Source organism: Sesamum indicum, linkage group LG2, assembly GCF_000512975.1.
Source record: "Sesamum indicum cultivar Zhongzhi No. 13 linkage group LG2, S_indicum_v1.0, whole genome shotgun sequence".
Taxonomy (NCBI): Eukaryota; Viridiplantae; Streptophyta; class Magnoliopsida; order Lamiales; family Pedaliaceae; genus Sesamum; species Sesamum indicum.
This window is the reverse complement of record NC_026146.1, coordinates 5,029,729-5,046,405: the sequence shown is the minus strand read 5'-3', so window position 1 is coordinate 5,046,405 and position 16,677 is coordinate 5,029,729. Positions and strand designations below refer to the sequence as shown.

At 33.5% G+C, this 16,677-nt stretch overlaps 3 protein-coding genes across 5 annotated transcripts; all 3 read right to left on the bottom strand.

Annotated features, from left to right (window-relative positions):
• On the bottom strand, positions 2,944-4,569 carry LOC105155242 (NAC domain-containing protein 2). Its single transcript, XM_011071117.2, has 3 exons — positions 4,324-4,569; positions 3,946-4,223; positions 2,944-3,600 (listed from the first exon to the last, which is right to left on the bottom strand). The coding sequence occupies exons 1-3, from the start codon at positions 4,484-4,486 to the stop codon at positions 3,181-3,183; spliced, it is 861 nt and encodes a 286-aa protein (XP_011069419.1). The 5' UTR covers positions 4,487-4,569; the 3' UTR covers positions 2,944-3,180.
• LOC105155229 lies at positions 9,352-12,483 on the bottom strand. Of its 3 annotated transcripts, none has more exons than XM_020691971.1 (3): positions 12,185-12,483; positions 11,813-11,913; positions 9,352-9,452 (listed from the first exon to the last, which is right to left on the bottom strand). In XM_020691971.1, exons 1-3 carry the CDS (start codon positions 12,280-12,282, stop codon positions 9,388-9,390), a joined length of 264 nt encoding a protein of 87 aa, XP_020547630.1. In that variant the 5' UTR covers positions 12,283-12,483; the 3' UTR covers positions 9,352-9,387. The 3 variants fall into 3 exon arrangements, with proteins under 3 accessions (XP_020547630.1, XP_011069404.1, XP_011069410.1); XM_011071102.2 differs by lacking the exon at positions 9,352-9,452 and adding an exon at positions 10,228-10,512; XM_011071108.2 differs by lacking the exon at positions 9,352-9,452 and adding an exon at positions 11,077-11,542 and having other exon boundaries at positions 12,185-12,471.
• Positions 13,386-16,493, bottom strand: LOC105155218 (proteasome subunit beta type-3-A). Its single transcript, XM_011071092.2, has 7 exons — positions 16,330-16,493; positions 16,039-16,220; positions 15,324-15,431; positions 14,921-15,010; positions 14,369-14,453; positions 13,796-13,890; positions 13,386-13,655 (listed from the first exon to the last, which is right to left on the bottom strand). The coding sequence occupies exons 1-7, from the start codon at positions 16,333-16,335 to the stop codon at positions 13,607-13,609; spliced, it is 615 nt and encodes a 204-aa protein (XP_011069394.1). The 5' UTR covers positions 16,336-16,493; the 3' UTR covers positions 13,386-13,606.

Below are 16,677 nucleotides of genomic sequence, written 5' to 3'. Positions count from 1 at the left end.
CACAAGCTGAATCATATAATATAAAAAAATATACTAAATAATATCATAACGTCTTCTTGATTATTAATATCCAACTTACCGAATTACAAAAATTATAAATAAAAAAGATTACTTTGCTATAGCGTTATTTTTCGTTCACCAAATTAAGGATGTAGTGATGCTACATACAATATTATATATTACGTTGCAAAAAAAAAAATATTGATTTTTACTTATTTAAACGACAAAACTATAATTATTAAATATTTTAGGAATAATAACATATATATTTTCTAACATGTGATCTATTTACACAAATAAAAAACTCATATTTTACACATACGTCTATTAGAAATGTGAACATCAGATACACAAATTATTCTATTCTTTTGAAAAATTACACATACACTATCACAAAATATTAATATTATTATACAAATTATTTTATTTTTTGACCAATTATAAATTAGGAAGTGAAATTATAGAACTCTTTTTTAAGCGAAAATTTAAATTTTGGATGAATTAAAAATAATATAAAAAGAAGTGGAAAATTGAGAGAATAATAATTTGTAAATGAAGGGTGTCAGAGTTGAACGGCGAATGGTTCACATGAGACAGTGGGAAGGAAAAGCTGGAATTGGCCGTTAATTTTAGCAGGCATTGAGGAGAATTGGGGACCGTGTGTTGTCCGGTTGCGCTGTGGATTACTACTATGCCCTCCGATTTTTGCTAGTGCCACTCCCGGCTGTATCGCTGGAGACACGTGACGTGTTGTCTTGTTCCCTACAAATGGACAAAAAATGTCCTGGAGTTAGAACTGTGTGGGTGTGTGTATGTATGTATGGGCTTTTCCTACGATGTCATAAATCCTATCTTTGTTGCATTTTGGTTAATAATAATTTTTATTTAATATAAATAGTAAAATTTGAGATTTTACCATTAAAATATAATAATTTGATGGCCCGAATAAATGTAAGTGTTTATTTGGTTATATATTTTTGGATATTGATTTTTCTTGAAAAGTAGATGGGTCAAAATTCACTGATTTGACCTTTTTTTCTCTATTTTTTTATAAGGATTATAATTTTGTCGAATTTAGATTACATTGTTAGATGTCGTTTTTTTTGTTTCATTAACAAGATATTTTTATTTTCTTGACACGTTATAGCTTAAATAGTTATTAATTCCAAAGATATATTATTGTCCTTGTGAAAAGATGTCTTTAATTATTTTCTTTTTGGAGAAAAGGCAAACTTTACGTGTAGAGATAATGCCAACTTTTTGCTATTATCATGACAATCAATCATAAATGTTTAATGAGAAAAAGGAAAGAAAAAAAAATCCCAAATGGGCCTGATGGAAATGGAGCCCAACATTGAGATAGGCCCATGGGCTTAATGGGAACTTCTGGAAGACCTCCTATTCTTTTGTGCCCAAAACTATTCCTTAAATTCCTCTCTTGTATGATCTTGAAATTGTTTACTTATGTTAGGGATGCAATTGTATACTGTTATTTATCACATAGAAATTTCAGATTTACGACGTACAAATAAAATATATGATTTGTAAGATAAGGATATATTTCTGTTTAATTTCATAATTATTACACGGGGTCCACTTGAAGTAAAAAGTAGTGAAATAAGTGTTAAGGAAAAAAATGTGTAAATAAGAACGCCATTCTTTATTTTTTTTGTGTACAAGGAAGAGATTGACATTGAAGTAAAATTCCAAATATGAAATTAAAAGTGTTATTCTCAGCTAAAGATGTATCATGAAAGTTAAAATGATAGTATGAAGGTACAAGGTCAAAACATGCCTTCTCCTACTGAGGTTGCTCTCTATTTATAGGCTAGCATCAGTCTGAATTTGGTGGAGCATGATCTTGAAGTGGTTGGATAAGGTTGAATCCCTTAGAATTTAATGGAATGTCATCTCTTGCGGTTGGGGACTTCATCCCGGATTTGAGGAGACGTCTTCCCCTTGACGAAGTTCAAGCTTTTAGAATTTAAAGGGTTACTTCCGAATGGGGGTACCACATGACCCTGAGGATGCGACTAGTCCTGATTCGATTCTGTGTGGTGTGCCTTCAGAAGTTTTACTTATATGCTACTTAGGTCACTCATGGATGCCATGTGAGATGTGATTTGACTTTGATTGGGGGATTCCAAGTCCCTAAATTTTCTTGTGGGCTTGTGGGGCTTTCTTGAATTTGGGTCTCCTTGGATTTGGTTCAGTTCGGCTTCTCTGGACTAATTGATTTCCTAGAGAGCCTCTTGTCAGACTTCCTAAGACTCTTCCAGACTATACCTCCTGGAAGCATTCAGTTCCTTTACTCGAGCTAGGCCTTATGAGGGCACTTTGAGCTTTGCATTTTTTTGAGCTCTTGCGACTTTTTTCTTCCTTTTAAACTGATTGGGTCTATTCGAACATATTTTTAAGGACATCAACATCCATAACCAAATTTTCAAAAAAACAAGAACTCTGCATATATATGCAACAGGGCTTCAACTTACTATTTGCCATCAATTTTTAAAGAGAAAAAGTATACAAAAATATATGTTCTCACTATGAGACGTATACAGGTACTAAAATCTCAGAGTGAGATGTTTAGGGCGAATAATCCAAAAACTGCGACCCAATCTTTGGACCACACGCATGATCCATGTTTGAAACGGGCTCCTCACTAAAAAATTCGAGGAAGATAGTACTCTCTTTTCGTTATGTGATTTGAGAGTAACCCCATTTCTACCCCAAGAACCACCCACCAAGTGATGAAAATGGATCAAAATCTGAATCAGTAGAATTTGATTTATTTTATTATTGACTTTTAAAAGTGATTATAGTATGTCAAAATTTCAATAAATAGTCGACCCATTTTACTATTGACTTGCATGTAAAATATATAATAATAGTGGGAATAAATTATAAAAAAACAAACATACTATTACCTTTTTTAGTGATTTAACCTTAAACAAAATGGATTTGCATAACACAAAATTCCATTTCTATTAACACTTTTGCAAAATTAAGAGCAAAATCCATTGACATTACTAACACTTAAAGACCACCCCCAAATTACCATTCTAATACAAATTACTAACACTAATCACTAGAGTACACTGACCCTGCGGTCGCACGTGCACACTCATAGACTCCACATAGTCTCCTGTGCCACGTGCGACAAACCCAATGGGTCCCACTTCAAAATGGCTTGGTGATATATGTGAACACGTCGTTCATCGGATCCATTTGATAATTCCCCTCAAACTGCGAGCTCATCAGCGTGCAGGCGCCGTTACCGGCGTCCATGTAGCTGAACGGGAATTCGATGGCGGACTTCTCCCACTCCGCCAGCTTCGGCGCGCTCTCCACCTCCGGAGACAGCACATGCTCGGAGCAGCTTGAGTCCGTGTGCAGCCGCGGGATGGAATCCGATGGGTCGAAGTAGACGAAGTCCTCGTACGCCAAGGGCGGAGCCTCCGGGACTGACGTCAGGCCGACGGGCTTAATATCCTCCTCTGACGTCACTGCGCTCGCCATATTCCGGCTGCTGACGTTCTCCTGCTGCCTCTCGATTGTACCTTTTTTGTTGTATATGCGGCACAGCACCCAATCATCCAGCTGTACAGATGACACCACGGCCGTCAGATTAACAGCAATAATATCAAATTGGACCATTGAGATATGCCTGTCTATAACTCTACAGTTACCAATCATTTTCTTTCAATGTCCTTTTACAAGATAAGAAGGAATCAATTTTCCCATTTTTTTTTTATTATTATTATTAATCAAATCATTATTTTTTAATTATCCCCCAAAAGGAATAATTTATCCTTCATTTTTTAAAATAAATAATATTAAGTTTAGGAAAACTGTTGGTCGAATTCAGAACCAAATTTCCGTTCATTTCCATTCTTCAAATTCAAATGGTCCAGCTCAAATCTTGGATCCGGGCCGGGTACCCACCCTAAGGCTGTTGTTTTTCTTGCGGGCGGAGCGATCCACATCAGCAAGGCGGTATTCGTGCATGATCCAATTAGTCTTCTCGCCTCTCGGGGCCTTGCCGGAGTAAAACACCAAAGCCTTCTTTATACCAACCGGTTTCGGGTGCCCGATGGGCTTGTCCGCCCCGGTTGCCTTCCAATACCCACTCCCGGCCGCCCGATTCGGTCTCGACCCGTTAGGGTACTTCCGGTCCCTGGGCGAAAAGAAGTACCATTCCTTCTCGCCATACAAAGCCAAACCTGAAAGCAATTATCAATCACAAATTCTGATTACTCCGCCAGCAATTAGCTTAATTATTCCGAACAAATTTAACCAAAAAACGTTTTTCGTTAATTCTACCTGGCAGGTCCCAAGGATCGTACTTGTAGAGGTCGACTTCTGCGATAATCGGGACGCCAATGGACTGAGAAGCGCATTTCCGGCACAAATAATGCATGACGAGTTCTTCGTCGGTGGGGTGGAATCGGAATCCGGGAGGCAACTGCAAATCGACGGCGGCCATTCGCGGCGGAGGAGAATGATTTCGGGTGAGAGAATTGGTTGTGGGGCGGGGCTAAAGGAAAGTAAGAGGAAAGGGGTTTTGTGAAACTTAGAACGCAAGGGAGGGAGGTGAATATATAGGGGGGAGGGAGGGGGACACGTGGCGGGGGGGGGGCGGCGGGTTCTAGAATACACGTGGGTGATAAGGTTGAAGGTGACACGTGGCGGGAGGAAAAGTAGGGGGAGTGTGATTCTGTCACTGCTTACGTCATGGATTTTGGACAGACTCGGACGTGGAAATGGTTTGTGAAGGGGTCAATGACACGTAGGACGGTCATGGGAACGGTGGTATTTGGACAATGGACAGTGCAGTACAGAAGCGGGTGGGTCCGATTAGATATGAGTTAAAACATTAAACTCCACCTATTATTAACACTTAACTATTCTAATGAATAGTTACTAAAATCGAATAGAAGCTATATCAATCATTCCCAATCAACCCTAAAATTATAAGAATTCAATATTTTCAAGAAGGATATTTTATTATTTTTTAGAATTATAACAATTAGATTATAATACAACCTAAGCTCGTCTATTTTGAATGATGGGATTAAGTATAAAATGAAATAAAATTGTCGCACTATGTACCTTGCTTATTTGTATATATCAAATTTAATGTAAAATTATTTTGTGTAGGTGATGATTGTTTGTAATATGAGGCGCATAGGCATCCTGCGATAATGTATCTTTGCAGGGTAAGTGGGATTCATATAATGCATTTATCAAGGCATGTAATGGACTCAATTTATTTCTACTTGACTCTATATGACTTATATTTGATTGTAAGTTTAAATTCATACTGTATTTGGCGTTTCCTGCACTGAATATATATATCATTGTTAAATATATTTTTATTTTTAAAATTTGATATGTGTACTCAATACTAAATGTAATATTTATAGGACAATGCATCAAGCAGATATTTTGTTGAGATAATAATTTTCATGTTTTTAAGGGTTTTTTTCATATCAAAATTTTGATTTGACGCCAATTTGGAATGAGTCAAATTAAATCAAAATATCTCAACAACACATTATTTGAGCAATGAGATTGAGGTCTCGCAATTAAAATTAATTCAATGAATTTGGGTATTTAATATATTTTAACTGTGTGTTCTTGTTCTTTTTATCTTTTCTAATATATTCATTAATATCAATGGGGAAACATGCAATTTACCCCCTGTAATATGATAAATGAGCAAAAAAAATTTCATGTGAAAAATAAAATAGCAAATTAACCCCTGTATTTTGCAAAATAACCAAATTACCTCTATCTAAACCATTGATACGGGGTAAATTTGCTTCTTCTTTTTTTTAAATACAAAAAAATAATTTATTATTTTTTTATTATATTTACTCATATCACATATCACTGCGAATAAATGAAGTTTTGAATTAGAATTAGTGTAGTGAATCGAATCTTATAAAAAAAACAAACAAGTAAATATGCAATACTAAATTACCGACATAGAGGAAAGAAAAAGCAAGAGAGTCCTTCACTTTTTTCCCCAAATCATGCATAATGTTTGGTTTTAATTTTGCTTCATCTTCGAGATGAGTCAAAACATGGACAATATTTGCCTTGATTTGTTTTAAAAGTTTTGGTGGTGTTTTGAGATGTTTTGAAACAGTTTCTCATTTGTTTTTGTCAAAATAAGTCTACATTAATTATAAACCCTACAACTAAAAAATTTATATATATACTCATACATATATATAAATATATATAAAAAGACATGATTTGACAATAAACAGTAGTTTTTGTCTCCTATTAAACAACATTAAACATACCATACTTATTTTATATTATCTCCAAAAATAAATCCAAACATTCACACTATCTCTAACACATATTTATTTATCTTTGTTTTTTTCTCTCTATCTCTGCAAAACACATAAAAATAAGTTAAAAATGAAACCAAACATAACGATGAATTTTACAAAATGACAACCCCCCCCTCCATACCCCAATTCCTGGGCGGCTCCACTCCTACTTTCCACTTCAACCCCCCAACTAAATAAAAATAAAAATAAAAATAAAATAAGCAACTAAAAACTTATGGGTACAATATTAAATATTAAATGATTCACTTCCTAATAATTTACAGGCTCCAATCAATGTTCGATTTTTACTATTGTGGGAGTATTAATTTATTTTAATAATAAAATTTTATTTTATTATAATAATAGTTATTATTTATAAATGAATTATACGTATTTAATATTGATAATTAATGTGTATATTAATTATTGGATGGTTGAAGTTTATGAAATAAAATCGATTCAGTAAAAAAAATAATAATCTATGAACTTCATAAGAAAAAAATTAAATAAAATTGCCTGTTATTTGAGAAGACATGAATTTTGTAGGTGCCGCAAATGTTTTGGGATTAATTAGTATGACAAATTGTGAGGTTTTTATTTTTGGAATATTCGATTGCCTGTCCTCCTTCACTAAAACTCAACTTGCAGCCGTCTCCATTTTCTCTCTCTCTCTTTTTCAGGGAAATCGATTAAAATTATATCATAAATTTCGATAATTATACTATTCTCTTTTGAGGTTTATTATAATTATATGGTTTCAAATATTCCATTTCATATATTTAACGTTTGTTTTCATCCAATAAATAGATTAATCAATTAGTTAAAATTCATCTAATTTGCTGATATTAATAAAAAATTGAATAAAAATTTATATATATATATATATTTTCGGTTAACTTATTACTGACTTATTGAAGGTCTAACAAATATTTTCTAATCAAACTACCCTTATGCATCTCCACACGCGCTATTGTGTGTGATGAGGTACGTCTTCACTTTTACAAAGGTAACTTTGATAGAAAAAATTTGTTTGATCCACAACAAATCAGTAGTAAGTCAATCGAGATAAATATGAATTTTGTTTAAATAATTATGCTTTAATATTATCAAGACAATTTAATCGAATTAAAGCAACCAAGTTGGACAAATTCTTGATGAAAATAAGGTTTTTGCTTCTTATACTATATATGTAAATATAACAATTGTAATTTGAGAGTGTACATAAGTTTGCGTTTATTTTTTAATTTCATGGAAATATATTTTTTATTAAAAAAAAAAAGAATAGTGTGAATTATGAATAATTGGGGGAAAAACAATAAAGGTAGAAATGGTGGAGGTGGTCGCGCGTGCATGCAGTAGGTGAAGGACCGCATCATCATCACCAATCACCAATCATCATGCACAAATCATTTTTATATGTTCCAACTCACATGTTTTTGCAGCAAAACAACCACCAAAACATTTTAATTTAAGATAAAATTCTATCATTTTATATAGCCATTTTTTGGCTTATGTAAAAATAATTGTACCCATAATTATAATGACATCTCGATAAATTTATCAGTATAGTAATTCAATCAATATATAAATACGTTAAAAAATAATATAATATTATTTATATAAAGTGAGACAAATATATACCTATATATATTTTTTATAAATTTTAAATTCATAATTTTGAATTTGTTCATAAAACATCACGAATGGGCGCTACAATTGTGATGCATGGTAAGAAAATTCACCATCTAAACTATTGGATTCGCTTTAAATGAATCAAACTTGTCAAGAAAATAATAGTCCAACTTTTAAAATAACAAGATTTGAATGAGAAAAACACCAATATGAACAACAGAGTCATTTGGTTAGTATAGCTACCATTGTCAAGATTTGATATAATTATAATACTTTTTTAAATAAAGAATAATTATATTATCCTGCACGATGAGTAATATTTTGTGCAGATCATCACAAAAATTGGATCAAAATCTAATAAAAGCCAATAAAATGGACTGATTGTTGAACAAACATTAAAATGACAGACGTATTTGTAATTTCTCAAACAATGATAAGATGTTATGTAAATTATGACATATGTCAGAAGGGGTGGATGTAATTTACCCAAATGAAAGTTTTTAGCTAAAAAATATATGTGTAGTTAATATATGTAATAATCAAATTATTAATCATTATGGGGCAGAATATCTGTTGTGAAAATTTGGATCTTGATCTGCCTCACAATCCCATGATATCATGTGCCCACAAAATCTTAACAATAAACTGTACCACAAATCTGTTTTTTCCTGCAACTTGTACAAGAAAAAAGATTGATCCAAGATCCTAATTCATATTTTTATTTTTATTTTCTGATTTTAATTCAGAATATTTTGATTGGGAATTAATGTGGATAGACCCGAATCATATATTGATGTGCTGCTGATTCGTGTTAATATGATATGTCACCATCATAACTCATAATCGATGCCAAAATTATTAGGGTCCAATTTTTGATATCATAACATTAAATGGACTATGAGATATTCAAAGATAGTATTTTATTTCAATTCCCACGTTTTAAGTTCAAAAGAAAAAAAGTAGTGTTATTTATATTTAAATTATGCTTGAAAATATTGAATTACATTTTTTTCAAACAAATAAATAATTGTTTTATTATTACTTTAATACATATAATTAGCTATATGTAGTACTTAAACAATTTTCAATCAACACAATAATATTATTATCAAAATTAAACAACTTTTGCATACACATTCTTTTTTCTTCTTTATACAAATAAAATTACATCAATATCAAGAAACTGACAAATTCAATAAACTCTCATACGTACCTACGCATATTAAGCGAGATAAATACTTATTACAACAAATTTATACTAAACGACATAAATATCTATATATTTAATAAGACTTGAATTTATAATTTTCAACTTATTAATAAATACTCAGTTACACATGATTGATATTTTTTTCCAACCAAACTTAAAAAAGGAGGAGAAAAAAGTGGACCAATGTTTTGTCACTACTCACAGACACAAATTCACATGTTTCTCCAATTCCAAAAGCAGCAGCCGCAACTTTTCAACCCACACTAAAACAAACCATCGAAATTACAAAGAGTGTGTAATGATTCAATTAATGGTAACCATTAATTATGTAACTAATAATAAAAAAACATTGATTAGGTGTAGAAACAAGTATCAAAGTAGGAAGGGTTCTCAAACATCATTATATATCATCCCACTAATTAATACTTTTATGATCATCAAGCTTTGTAATTTTCACGTTTTGGGTTTGCATCATGTTTTAGTTCAACCCCCTATTCACACGCTATTATTTACAGAATTGTCATAGAATTGATATATTTTTTTTATAATTTATAAAATGATAAACTACATTGACACCTCCCGAGATTAAGATAAAAAACACAAATACCGTTTCTTTTTTTTTTTTTTTTGGCAAAATTACAAATACACTTCTTAATATTATAGTTATATTTACACCTACACACCTCTTTAAAGACAAAACCTACACAAACACCCTCTAAACAATATTAAATTAACACCCGTCAAAGAGTATAACTGTAATTTACAAAAAAGATAAAAGTATTTGTGTATTTTGTCTAAATTCAAAGTGTATCAATCTAATTTACCCAATATTAAATCCTAAGTTTTGAATGTTGAGGCACCAATCAAAGTTCAAATTTCAGATCAACAAAAGGCTTGATTATAGTATACAATTGTTGGAAAGGACAAAAAAATTGTCTAACATTTGAGGCAAGAAATTTGACCAGATACCATGTTCTAAATTCCAAGCAGTGATGTAAGTTGTTGTATAGTTATCTTTAAAACCTGCAACATATTTTTATAGGGAGAAATGAATGTGGCAAATCAAAGTATATCTTTTTAAGTGATTGGAGGCAATAACATCATCATCCCAACCCCAACCACTCAAAAGTAATATATAAATTAAGCTCAAATTACAAATATACACTTTGTATTTCCATCACAAGACAAAAGTAGGATTTTTCAACTCTCTCTCTCTCTCTCACAAACAGACACACAAAACACACTCGGGCGTGCAAGTTGATAATCTGTCAATTGTCAAACAATTTGCACGAATTTTGTTGGTTGTAGTTGGAATAATGGTATCTGTAGGTGAAACCAATTCCTCTAGTCATTAATAAGATAGAGAAATTGAATTGAAAAAAAAAGACAATTACCAAGAAAAGGGATGGGCGCCGAAAGTTGAAGTAATTGATGGAAATTTCTGATTCACCATATGACCTAATATTAGTTGATCAGTGGTGGATGATCACTCATCTCACTCTCACACTAAAATCTTCATATTCTCTACCAACTCTACTTCTGGTGCCACATGGTTTCTATAACACTTTTTTCAAGCCACTTTAGAATGCAGCAAAAGGTTATGACTTTGACTTGATGAGTGAAACAAGACAATGTGATTCTGAAACAAATGAATATACTCTACTCAGAACATAAGTTCAATCTTAGCAGACATTAAAGTACTTAATCTACAATGAAAACTTAGAATTCCACACTAACATACTGAAAAAATCTCACATTTTGCTTCTGCTCAAGTAAAAATGGGTTGAAAAAACAACTGGGGCTCAAAGTATGCTTCTCCCACCACTTTTGCACACATCTTGCATCCACTAGTTAAAAAAGATTTAAGATAACTTAGCATCATAACAATGTACTTCGGCTGAGGACTTATTCCATCAACCTTGACTGCTACGCCATACTTTGAAAAGTAGCTATATGGTTTTTTGAGTAAAATCAAAGCTATGCACTCTCATTGCATTGTTAGAATTTACAGCCTGCTATGATGAATCCCAGCTTCTATGCCTAATCCTTTTGAACTCCTGGTTACTCGAATATGTGGGTGAACTGGGTACCCTGATCACCAAAATTATTCAAAATCTTTCTCCTATGCAGATGAATGGAACCCCCAGATAACTTCATTAATGGTCGATGACTACGAGGCCTTAAAGATCTTCTCAGATGCTCGTTTTTGTAATCCCTCCTTTTACTAACTTGTGATCTCCTATGTTCAAGATCTGTAGTGTGTTGGGTTTCAGACTTGTCCCCTAATTCACAGTTTTCATCACTAGTGGCAGCAAACTCTTTGAGGTCTCTCTTTCTCCTCCTGCGTTTTCTCCTGACCGTTCGAAGCTTGAAACATAAGTAGGTGCAGAAAAAGTCTAATGCTGAGAAGAAACTAGCAAAACAAGCCCATACGAATCGACAAAGAGTGCAACAGACACATTGGCAGATTCCCAAATTGCATAACAGGTAGAAGAATAAGAGAACTGCATTTTTCTTGTCAGAAGCAAACAGATGAGTAAAGACATCATGAGAAATTACAGAATCTTTTTGGTGAAAAGTTCAACCGTATAATTAAAAAATTTTAAACAGGTTGTTCACTAACCAAAATAAGACAAGGTTGCCACCATGCCCAACTTGAGCAAATGCGCGACACAGAAGTTCTCGATGTAACAGAGGATATCCCATGTTGAACCACATACCGAGCTGCATGAAGAAACAGATGAAATTGAAGTTTTAGCAACATAAAAACATAATGTAGATATATATATATATATATATATATATATGGAGAAGAGGACACCAATTTCTGTCATAAAAACGAATCTAGACTAAGAATTCACAGCGTCTCTACATATCACCACTACAACCTACTGATGATTGCATCAATAATGTGGAGGTTAGTTCCAGAAAGGACAAAGGAAGCAAGTAAAAATTGAGCATTCTGTAACTAATACTAAGAAGCAAGAACATTTACTTGCAAGATTTTCCAGAGAGGAAATCAAGAGGATGGCCGAGATTGTTGCCAACAACTTGAGCAAATCCAGAGAAAAACGAGCCAACCGCATTCCCCATTGATGAAAGCAAAAATAACTGCTGATAATGGTTCGCCTGGTCGCCGCTGCATCGGTAGGACCCACCTGATCCAACTGGACGGCGTTTCAAAGTCTCAGGTTAGGAATCGGCGTTTCCTCGGTGAAACGGTCGGTGGATTTGGAGGGATCGTGGCGGAGAGATTTGGAATGAACCGGGATAATTACAGGTTTGGTCCTCGTATATTACCACTAATATATTTTCAATCCCTAAACATATTAAAATGTTATTTTAGTCCTTCAACTTTTAAAATATTAACATATTTGATTCTTAGGCCTATTAATGATCATTACACCATTAAAAAAAAACATATACTCTAACTATTTTTTCATTATGTTTATAATTAGGTCTAACATGCTTTTAAAAATAAAATTAAAATAATTAGACCATATATGAAGGACAAAATAATCATAACTAGGCCTAATAACCAAAATATTTAATATTTTAAAAATTAAAGAATCAAAATAAAATTTAAAAAATAATAATGAATTAAAGCAATATATAAAGACCAAAACTGCAATTATTCCAAATGAATCGGAATATATTTTAAGTTAAATTGTTTTAGGCCCATCAACCGATCAGCCCAAGCCCATAAAAAGATCCTGGTAATCTATATATTCAGGCCCATTCTTCACTTATTTTGACCTTGAAATTAATAACACCAAAATAAGATATACATACAAATTAAGATACATTACTTGATACAAATGTATGGAAAATTCTTCAATTATTTTAAAACATTAAAATGCCATCAAACCTTATAATAATGTCGAGTTCAACTTTTGAAAAGAAAACTTTGTTATTTCAATTTGTACGCAACTGAAATTTAAAATATACAACCCCGCAAATAAGTACTTGTTTAAAACTATATGGATGAAAAATTATTGTAATAGAAATGATTCTATAAATACAATTGGAACAATATTAAGTATTATTTCAATTAAATCCAACCCAGACCATTTTTATACTTGACCTGACCTGATTCAATCAGATGAAGATCCATACACAATCAACCTATTTGGCCTCTATCTCGCTAATTGTGTGAATTAAGCTTTCCAAGAGTAGAATAGGAAAAAGTTGGAAAGTTGAAAGCAGAAAGCATCAAATTACTAGCAGACAACTAGATAGTATCAGCTTAAAAGCGCACTGTCCCATTTTCAAGCATTTAGAGAGAATACAGTGATGATAAATGCAACATCTGATTTTTGAAATCTGAATAAACATTAATGTCATACAACAGCATTCTATCACCAAAACATCCCCTGATGGAAATATAGGAAAATCCTCCCGCATTCGTGCACAAAAATCAATCCATCCTTCCCTTTAGGATTCTTTCTGTAACTTCAGTTGGTGTGCTGCAAAATCATGAAAGATTCACGCAAACAATCAAATTTAATTGAAATGAAATAGAAAGGCTGTATTAGTGAATTTGCACTCTATTTAACAAACGAGATGTTGGCCAAAGGAAAAGGTGAGTGATCAGCAAACCACTTACACAAGGTAAACATGCCCTCCCCAGCCACTCAAACAATCACGGTCTACGGAAGATAGCAGAGCTTGTGAGATGGTTTCGAACAACTCCTCAGCTTCCTGGATATTGGGGACCAAAAAGCAGGTAACTAATCAGAAGCCAGTGGCATGGCAGCTGATTTTCAAATAAAATAAATGGAGACTTGTATGTGTTCTGTGTAAAGAGAGGCATAAAGGGGCAAAGACTAAGAGATAGGAAAAAACATCTGTTCAACTTGGAGATCTTTAACAGCCTCAGAAGAAATCACCATATACCATAAACGAAGATGCATATATCATGATATTGTAGATGAAAATTTCGATTCTATGACAAAGAGCTGCCTCTAAGAAACAAAAGTGGAAAAGTGCAAGTAATTGGCCATTCAAACATGAGGAGGAACTTATCCTCAATCACTTGTATTCACTTTATGCTTCAATTTTTAAAAGTATGGAGATACTATAGTGGCCTACTGAAGTATATTATATATATGAAAAACAACTATCTATAGTTTAAGTCTCACTCAAGCAAATATAAGCAATATCAAGTAAAGGTACAAACCATGTCAGGCTTGAACATTGATTCACAGGCACCATAGAGTGACTCTGAGGCCGTTCCAGCAACAACAAAATCTTTGGCAAGTTCCCTGCATTTGTTGACCAGAAAAGACACAAGGATTCTAACTTTTGGAGATGATATATGTTGGCTTTAAGAATAGCGGTATGGTATTACAGATGAATACAGAATACATAGTCCCACTAGCAGTAATTGTGCAAAAAAAATGAAAGACAGGACTAGAAATCACAACCTTATAGAAAAAAAAAAAAAGGTGATGTGGAATTTCTTCAAGTGCTGTAGAGTTTACCAGATCCGGAAAAGAATTAGTCTAATAATTTCTTTTTCATGTATGCTAAACCTAAACAACAGAAAAAGAGCATGCAAGAGAGAGGGTCGAAGTAGAAACTAATCACAAACATCATCTAGAGACCCATTGAAACCACAATCACAACATTTTTTTCTTTTTTTTTTCTCTCTTGCAGATTGAGAGAAATTTCATTGAAATGTCAAAAGTGGAAAAATAAAAGAATTAACAACGTGAGGAGTATGACGTACTTAGCCCCAATGGAATCCATAGTGCATATGAAGGGTTTGTCTTCATCGCCCAATCCAGCAATAACAGGTTGGCAAAAGTATGGACCAAACCTAAACCACAGAAAAAACAACAATACATCATATTCTACCTAATTGTAGCTTGTAATTTACATTCCAAGCATTACATATTCTTCCACGCAAAATGAAAGGGAACAGTTCATACACATTCATAAAGAATAAAGGGCAGACCGAATAAGAAAATCACAAAATTGGTAAAAGCCTTGACGATAGAAAATAATTTTAGCTCATATATACATTTTCTCTAAACCATGACTTATTTCAACATAAGTGAGAACAATGATGGTTACAATCACATGTAAGTCTAGGCTTACAAGAAGTGCCATGTGGAATGGTTTAAACCAACCTTTTCTCATAGAGAAGAGCAGACACAAGGCTAGCAAATGTTTCTGGCTTCATATCCCTCTCTTCTCGTAGCTGATATAACTTGTGGCGGAAAACAAGCCTCTGATACCTTCAGTTGGATTCAATCGACAGATAAATTCTATGAGCGAGCATAAGATCTAAGCAAAACTTGAATAATCTTGTATACACATCATTAGAGAGCCAAGGCTTTCACTATAAAATGAGAATCTACAGAACATTTACCATACACGCAGCATCAAAAATCAAATTATGCCATAGCGATCAAAAGGTTCTTTGACTCTTTGTTTTGTGTGATAATTTTAGAATATCAAACACCAGAGGTGACAGTCCAAATTGTTCACGCTTCAAATTTTGCACATTTAAAGTCACATGCATATATCTCGGTCTTGAAGCTTCAAATTTTTCACAAGTCTGTACGCCGTGCTGAATACACACATTTCACTCCTAAACAGAGACAGACTGAGCAAGGACTGGATCTTGATATCACCCCCGTTCACATATGTTTAATCTCCAAGTTTACATATATAGTAAATAAAATTGAATATTTTGCCCACCTCCAATTTCCTACACTTGACTCCCATACGCACCAAAATATGTATTTCGCCCCAAGGTTAAAAAGTTCTAAACTCCAACCCGCCTCTAAACAAAATAATTAGTACTAAGAGAGGAGTTTCAACTTAGTATAGGAAATTTACAGCGTTTGTGCATCGGTAGCGAGGCCAGCGAGACCGATGAAGAGTTTATCGTGGATTTTATAAATCTTCTGAAAGTCAGTCGCGATAGTCTGCAGCTGCACACCAAGGCGCCGGTCGCTGGCGATGGCGAAGCAATTCTTTCCCACCATTGCCACCAGAGCACTTCCATTATACTCAAAGATCTGCAATTTTGTTCTCAATTAAATTCAACCAAGTCACGAAAAGAAGGAAGGCGTTAGGGTTTAACAATAGAGATGCACAAACAGGAACTGCGCACCAATACATACTTACCGACATCTCTAGACGTAGAGGTTTAGATGCGGAAAACAATCAGAGTCGAAGCTTTCCTTGGCTTAGTGTTTGAGAGAGAGAGAGAGAGAGAGAGAGAGAGAGAATGGGTGCTTTTCTGGTATGGTATGGTGGCTTGGGGGAGGGGACAAGTAAAGGACCCAAACAGTTGGGCTGAGTATGGCCCATTAAGAAACCATTCTTCTGAAAAAGGGAAACCCCAATAAGAATCACAAACAACTCTTTGAAAATTTATTGGGTATTGGGTATTGGGCATTGGGTAAGTAAAACATGCACACAACGCTTCCATTGATTGTGTGCAAAATGAAACATCATCATAATTCATACGCA

Coding starts and splice junctions, on each gene's coding strand:
- LOC105155242 (XM_011071117.2), bottom strand. CDS start 4,486: ATGGCCGCCGTCGATTTGCAGTTGCCTCCCGGATTCCGATTCCACCCC. Junction 4,224..4,323: donor CGATCCTTGGGACCTGCCAG/GTAGAATTAACG, acceptor AATTGCTTTCAG/GTTTGGCTTTGTATGGCGAG. Junction 3,601..3,945: donor AGAAAAACAACAGCCTTAGG/GTGGGTACCCGG, acceptor TCATCTGTACAG/CTGGATGATTGGGTGCTGTG.
- LOC105155218 (XM_011071092.2), bottom strand. Junction 15,432..16,038: donor GCTACCGATGCACAAACGCT/GTAAATTTCCTA, acceptor ATCCAACTGAAG/GTATCAGAGGCTTGTTTTCC. Junction 13,656..13,795: donor GGAGGGCATGTTTACCTTGT/GTAAGTGGTTTG, acceptor ATGATTTTGCAG/CACACCAACTGAAGTTACAG.
- LOC105155229 (XM_011071102.2), bottom strand. CDS start 12,282: ATGGGGAATGCGGTTGGCTCGTTTTTCTCTGGATTTGCTCAAGTTGTT. Junction 11,914..12,184: donor CTCTCTGGAAAATCTTGCAA/GTAAATGTTCTT, acceptor TTCTTCATGCAG/CTCGGTATGTGGTTCAACAT. Junction 10,513..11,812: donor GGCAACCTTGTCTTATTTTG/GTTAGTGAACAA, acceptor TTTCACCTACAG/ATACCATTATTCCAACTACA.